General features: G+C 38.1%; 1 protein-coding gene across 1 annotated transcript in view; it reads left to right on the top strand.

Moving 5' to 3' along the window:
* Positions 1–1,151: 1,151 nt before the first annotated feature.
* LOC132132338 (mediator of RNA polymerase II transcription subunit 13-like) overlaps positions 1,152–7,044 on the top strand; it is a 107,821-nt gene continuing 101,928 nt past the window's right edge. Inside the window, exons 1-2 of the mRNA XM_059544716.1 lie at positions 1,152–1,772; positions 6,009–6,243. Of these exons, the coding sequence (XP_059400699.1) occupies positions 1,707–1,772; positions 6,009–6,243 (301 nt within the window). The 5' untranslated portion in view covers positions 1,152–1,706. The remainder of the gene's footprint in view (positions 1,773–6,008; positions 6,244–7,044) is intronic.

Below are 7,044 nucleotides of genomic sequence, written 5' to 3'. Positions count from 1 at the left end.
GGATGAAGAATGGGAATATATTAGACTGTGAAGGAAAGATGTGCATGCCATTCTTTGACAGATCTACTGTACTGCGTGACCTTGTAAATCAGTGCAGCCATCAATCCACTTAATTCTCTTTGGATCCATCCTTCCTCTTCACATCAAAAGCCTTCATAATTTTAGCACTGACAAATATGCATTATGTAAAGTAAAAGTGTTTAATTTAGTGGTTGTATTATTTAAATATTTGTACAAATCTATAGACCTAAAGTAATTTATTGTGAAGCAGCAGTGTGGCTAATAGGTTTGTCTGCTCATCAATGAAGTTTTCATTTTCTAAATGCACTTCAGCTAGAAAAGCACCACTATACCATTGGAAAAGCAGCAAATGAAGCTGGCATCTGATTATAATGTCCGTGGGAATACATCTCACTTAAACTCTTGAATGAAAGTAATCTCATTCAGCCAGTTGTGTGTCTAACTACGCCTAACACTCCACTGTGTATTATATATTTTCTTGAAAAAAAAAATGCAGCTCTTGCTGTGGAACCACATAAAAATGCAAGGGCACGTTCAAGGAGCTGCTTAACTTTATTGTGCAGTTTTTTATGTTTCCATGACCGTTTCCATGTGTGACTGAAATGAGTTAAAAGTTTCTATTAATTAAGTTTCTTATTGATGATTTTTTTTTTTTTTTTTTTTTTTACAAAGAGTTATCAACTAAAATACAAGTCAAGACTGTTTTGATTTAATGTGAACATTCCAGGTGTAAATACTCACATGACGATATTTCTAATTCTATATTGGGTACTTTTAATATAAAAAAATAATAAATAATAATTATTATTATATTATTATTATTATATTATATATTAATATAAATATATATATAAAATGTGTAATAATTTAATATTTTATACATTTTTAAAGTATTATTATGAAAAAAAGGTTAAACAAAAAGGAAATATGCATTTATTTATTATTTTATTTTCCCACATTTGCGTTAGTAAAATCTTAAAATAATGTGCAATTACGCTTGTGATTAAATTAAGTGACCACCAGGTGGCGCAGGGTTAAAGTCTGTCAGTTGTAGTTGTATTCGCTCAACGGCGCCCCTAGCGGCAGCGCCCGTCACTTACAGTGTTGTTACGCCCCTCATGACCGCCGAGCAGCCAATGGGCTCCTGGAGGCAGAGTTCTCCCTGTGGCCGCCATTAGAGAAAGGAATCCATGAATTCAAATGGAAACCAGCAGGAACACAGATCGAGTATACGCTTTTAAATGAAAATGAGCCATTTCGTGTAGTTTCTCGTCACCTTTCGACGCTTTCAACGCGGAATGCTTTTCGTTTTTAAACCGCTTTCGGCGGGGATGGAGGTATAAGAGAGTCGTTTTTAAGCTAAAACCGTTTTTAAGCCAAGGGGGAGGGGGGAGAGTTGCCTCTTTTTGCTTTCCTTTTTTTCTATTTTAACAGCACATTCCTCCTCTATTTTTACATGTAATCTATTCCCCCACAACCTCGTCGACGGTTTTAGCCGTTCGTTTTTAAAATTCTAATTCGGGCTGAACGCGGGAGGCGCGAGCGATCGAATGGGGCTGTTGAATTCCATTCCCCCACCGATTGTTTAAAAATAATTCCGTTCACATTCGACTCGAAATCGGAGAAACCTTTTTCTTTTTCAATGGAAAGCCCGCTGATGGGATGTTCGAGCGCGCAGTGAAAGGATGAGTTCTTGTTTCGTACCGAACGGGGCCAGCTTGGAGGACTGCCATTCCAATCTATTCTATCTGGTAAGAGATTTTAAAACTAAAAGGAAAAAGCAGCCATTTTTAGCCGCCTAGCATGCTAACATCAGCCTCAGTGGGTAGAGAGAGAGCAGGATCAGGCCCAGTGTTATGTGTGTAATTCAAACACACGCTGCTTGTTTATTTGCTTATTTGTAAGCTTTTCTAAAGAGATTACATGTTTGTACTGTTTTGCAGCAGATGGCTTAACGCAGAACGCCTTGGCTTGTATGTTTTGATATTGTGTGTTTGTAAATTGCACGCAACGGAGAGTGTTGACGGAATGAAAGTTTCTTTTCGTGTTTAGCAGCACTTTGTGCAAGTATAAATTAACGTTACTCTGCTGTTTTTTTAAATTTATTGTTTTTAGGAAGTTTTTAAAATATATTATTTTAGGAGTTCAAACTCCACGTTGTTATGTTCGGCGGTGTTTACATAAATGTTTACACGCGTCTCCACAGACTCATTTTCTGTCATTCTCCAAAAACGTTCATTTTTTGTCTCTCAAAAGTGTGACTTTAGCAATGAAAAACTATAATCTATTTAAAACACACAAACAATTTTTTTAATGTTTATCATCTTCCATGTGGATGGTTTGTGTTGCCAACTTCTTGCTATATTGGCAAATATGTATCGTTAATTTTAATGTAAGATTATACCTAGCATATAGATTCTTCATATATATATATAACAATAAAAATTAAATAGTGGACGCAACGTATTTAAAATAAAATACTATAAAAAGTTGCATCCCATGCTTAACTGTTTCCAATGATGTGCAGTCCTATAATTCAATATCATATCGTCATATTGACAGTAGTCATGTTAACTTAAATTTGAATACTAAGCAACTAATTACTGGAAATTGGATATTTATAGAATTGTCTGCATTAAATTCTCCTTTAAAATAATAAACATTTTGCAGAGTCATGACATTGAGACAAACTTTGACTTTGCATTAAAGGCAAAACTATATTCCAGCATATATTAAAATTAGTTTGAGGTGACATAATACATTGTCAACATTTAAAAACTATGTTTAAAAAAGAAATTACAGTTTTTATGGGATCACCCTGTCACACCTGACAGTTTTGACAGATTTGATGTGTTTGCATTAATTGTGTGAGCCACGCATCAATTGTTTGGCTTAAAATAACCAGTGCTGGGTTTGGGGTTTACCTCATGTCTGCAGTAAGAGACACAGGGTTTGAAATAGATGAGGCATTTCTGGAGCCTGCAGAGTTATTTACTGCATGTTTTTTTTTTCTGCTCTCTAAACACATACACTTTTACACACATACTGGTGTCCCATTGACTTATATTGTTCTTCGATTAAGCTAAATATAATAACTGTGGACCAGCCCTGCAAAACAGATGTTATTTGTTCTGTGCATGCAATTTGTTCTATATTTGACGTGTTCCGAAATGTGTCCTTCACTAGTACAACAAAACAAGTACACAGACACACTCTCACGAACAGTGTCAAGGCCTTGTTGTGAATTATATAACTTCAGCTTATCCAGTTTAATGCCTGCTCTCTTTTATTACTGTCACAGCACAATCTCTGATATTGTCTGAAGATGGATGGCTCCACTGAAAGCTTGTTTGCACACTTTGTTTGAATGTGTTGTTTGATGATTTGAATACGAATAGTTGCAGTTTTTTGTGTAGTTACAGGTGTGCCAACTTTTCTTTTCCTCCTCACGTTTTCCCCCAATGTCAGTTACATTTGTTTTATGTGAGGTCTGTGAAATGTTCAGATAATAAAAACCCCACTGTATGATCATGCAGAACAGCCCATTTGCATATTTCTCTGTACATGTAAGCTCTTAAAGTGTTTGACCCCGTTTTGTTTTGCTTGGTGTAATTTTAGCACACCACTGTAAGGCTCGGCTCATGGGAAACTCTGTCTCACCTCAGCACACGCATTTGCTGCCTAATAACACATGCTCATCTAAGTTTTAGTGCATAGCCAAGCAGGTGGAGTAAATATGATTTTAAAATTGAGCTAGGAACTTTAATGAGCATCAGCTAACATTTTTTTTTTGTCAATAAATTAGTTTATTCACTTTATTTATGTCTAGCATTGCAACAAAAAATGTTTGCCAGAGGTGAGCTTTAATGTTGTCGGTTGCACATTTTCATGCAATACGTTGCAGATAAATTGTGGCTTCCTGAGAATGACATTTCACGTTTTGTTATACTGGTTGGGTTAGTGAGGTCGCTATGCTTGTGAAAATCTTTTGAAGATGAAATCTTTCAGTTAAATGGATTGAAAACAGTCACAGTTTTTATCTTGAGTACATGTGAAGCTATTTTCCTGTCATTGGATCGTCTCCAGGGTGCTATTGGTCTTTGGGCACTGATTGACTTTTGTGAGTGGCTGAAGCAATGCGAGACAGATGCTATTGATAAGCATCTCTTGGGAGCAAGAGCAACAGAGAAAGCGTCCAATAGTTTGGGGCCATGAGACGGAGTGCGTCTTAAGCAGGTTGTTGGTGTGACTTCACCTGTAGCTCTGCTGTTTGCTTTGATTCTCCTGAGAAGGATCTGCTGTCGTTCCTGGCAGCGCTCAGAAGATTTCTTGTAAAACTCTAGTGAAAAAGGGAGAGAGAGGAAGGAGAGATGTTGTGACAAAGGGAGAAGTTATGTGGAGGGCCATGACCCAACAAACCACTCAAGTTTAAGTGGAAAGTCAAAGGAGCCAGATTCTAGAAGCCGAACATGACTCCTGCCCTTAAAACAATCTTTCCATTGATGTTTTTGCATATTGTGGTTGTTTCTAATTTTAAACCATATTGCATTCCCACAAAAAAAAGTTTCTTTTTGGAAAAAAAGAATGTTGTGTTGGAAAAGTGGAGTACTTCATGAGGTTGTTTACATTCCACTTACATTTTTGCCAATTTCTTCTTTATGCTTTTAAGGCCATTCTAACCCCCCCCCCCATCAGCTGTCATCGGTCTACACTTCGACCGCTAGACCGCTTTGTCCCATTTTTAGTTTCAGAAACAAGTGTGTAACAGCTTTTGCTGCCTTATTTTATTTTCAGTGCATCCTCTGCAGATGTTCTCTTTGCATATTTTGCAGGTGTTTGATCTGCACTCCTAAGTCAGATGGAAATATTTTCCAACAGCTGTGTGTGCGCATGATGTCTCTAGAAGAGTGCGCGAGTGCTGAATGGTTTAAACACTGACAAAACTTAAAAAGAAATGCAAATTATAAACTTTGGTGAAGATGCGACACTGCCTCGATTGTGCAAGTGACAATTCCTGTGTCAACTGTGCAGTGTGCAGCTCGCTTAAAGTGCAGACGCGATGTGGTAATTTGAAGCCATTTGAGCAGGATTGGGGAAGGATTGTGAAATTACGCCTCGCATAAAGTTTTCAAATTACTTGGATAGTTATTTAAAAAATAAATATGAATTGTACCTCACCTTTCAGCATTATAATTATTTTACCTGTGTCTGATAGAGATTGAGATGGTGCCACTGCATGTCATGTCAAATCTCTTATAACATGCTGGGATGTCGTCAGCTTGAGATCGGCCTCAACAGAGACGGCCGATCAAACTTTCCAAACGATTATTGGCCGATAGCAATCAGTAGCCAATCAATTGAAGCACCCCTAGTCGTTAGGCTTGCCAGTGGTTAGGGTTTTCAGATTATAACAGTTAATGGTGGTTTTTGTTCGGTTCACTTTATAAATGCAGCTGTCCAGGTTTATAAAAGCTGAGGTCTGGTCTGCATGACCTGTCCTGCCAAGTCAATTAAGGATGTGCATTACATCACTCCATGTTTTATTTGTTAAATCGCTATTATACTGTGATTTATTTTATCCTCTTCCATATTTATTTGTTCTTGTTTTTTTTGTTTTTATTAAATTAAAGGCCTGCTTGCTTTGGTCTTCAAAAACACTTATTTTTAAGCCATTTTCTTTTTAATCCATCCTATGCTTCACTCATTGTTTTTCTGTTCTCTCCTATCTGTATCGGTCTGAATGTGGCTGAGCATACAATGGATCATTAAGGCAGTATTAACTCCTGGGCTAGGGTCCATTAAGAATTTCATAGCTTGAGCGCTGCTGGTCTAGGATCTGATCCATCACATCAATTCCGTTTATCTTCGGTCTTAAAACCAGATAATAGATCAGCACTAAGACTTTTAGATGCTGCTGAATGTGTGTCTTTTCGAAAATGGTGAGTAGCCTTACTGACAAAAGCTAACACTATCTCTATTTCTCACAGGCTGATTTGACAGGGATAAAATGGAAGAGGTACGTGTGGCAAGGTCCCACCTCGTCACCCATTCTGTTCCCGGTCACCGAGGAGGACCCCATCCTCTGCAGCTTCAGCCGCTGTTTGAAGGCGGATGTGCTGAGCGTGTGGAGGCGGAGCCAGAGGCAGGGACGCCGGGAGCTGTGGCTCTTCTGGTGGGGTGACGATCCCAACTTCTCTGAGCTCATCCACCACGAACTGACAGGTAAGCTTTTGAGCATAACTAAGTTTGTTCCAAAACCTAGTTGAGCTGGATAGCAAGTACTGGTGCTTTTGTATCAAGTTAATATATACATAAAAAAAAGTACTTTTTCGTGCTGTCTAGGTAGGCAGCTCCCCATGTTTCACTGACTCTAACGAAAAAAGTCCTTTTGTTTTGCGTTTTTCAGTTTCTTTTTTCCTTTTCGCCCACTAGATCTCTCTTTCTCTATCGACTGTGGTCTCTCTGAATTTCTTCCTCCTCCTTCCTCTCTCACACCCACACACTCTTTGCATGTGCATTTTAGTTACTTGTCATCAAAATGTGCTGTAGGCCCAAGCAAAGATCTTTGATTATTGTTTCTACAGTCCCAGTTTAGCAGTCAGGGTCTGTCATTTGTGGATAAACCTACGAAGTGTGCCATTAAGTTTATACATGCTACAATATTTTTAATGTTTACAAGAGATGTTTGAGTGACAAAAATAGATCAAGAGCCTTCTGCTTGTGTTTGAACTGACTGGTCTGAAGGTGTTTAATCTCTGTAGAAGTGATCACCTGTGGATCTGTGTGGCAGGAATGATGTGAAATGCCTTTATAACTGTTTTTTCTTTTAAGATCATTTCTCGCTCTGCTAACCCAGACCTGAGGGTTGTTGTTGTTTTGGGTTAGTGTTGCATTGTATGAAACCGAGCAGTGGAGTCTGTGTGATGCCATCACATCTCATCTGATGTGTGAGTGCAAATCCCTTGGTTTTGATAAAAGACAAAAGACAGAAATAGGAAATATCGAAGAAGTTTTGCCTCATTT

Source organism: Carassius carassius, chromosome 49 (assembly GCF_963082965.1).
Source record: "Carassius carassius chromosome 49, fCarCar2.1, whole genome shotgun sequence".
Lineage (NCBI taxonomy): Eukaryota > Metazoa > Chordata > Actinopteri > Cypriniformes > Cyprinidae > Carassius > Carassius carassius.
This window is presented reverse-complemented; position numbering and strand designations above follow the sequence as displayed.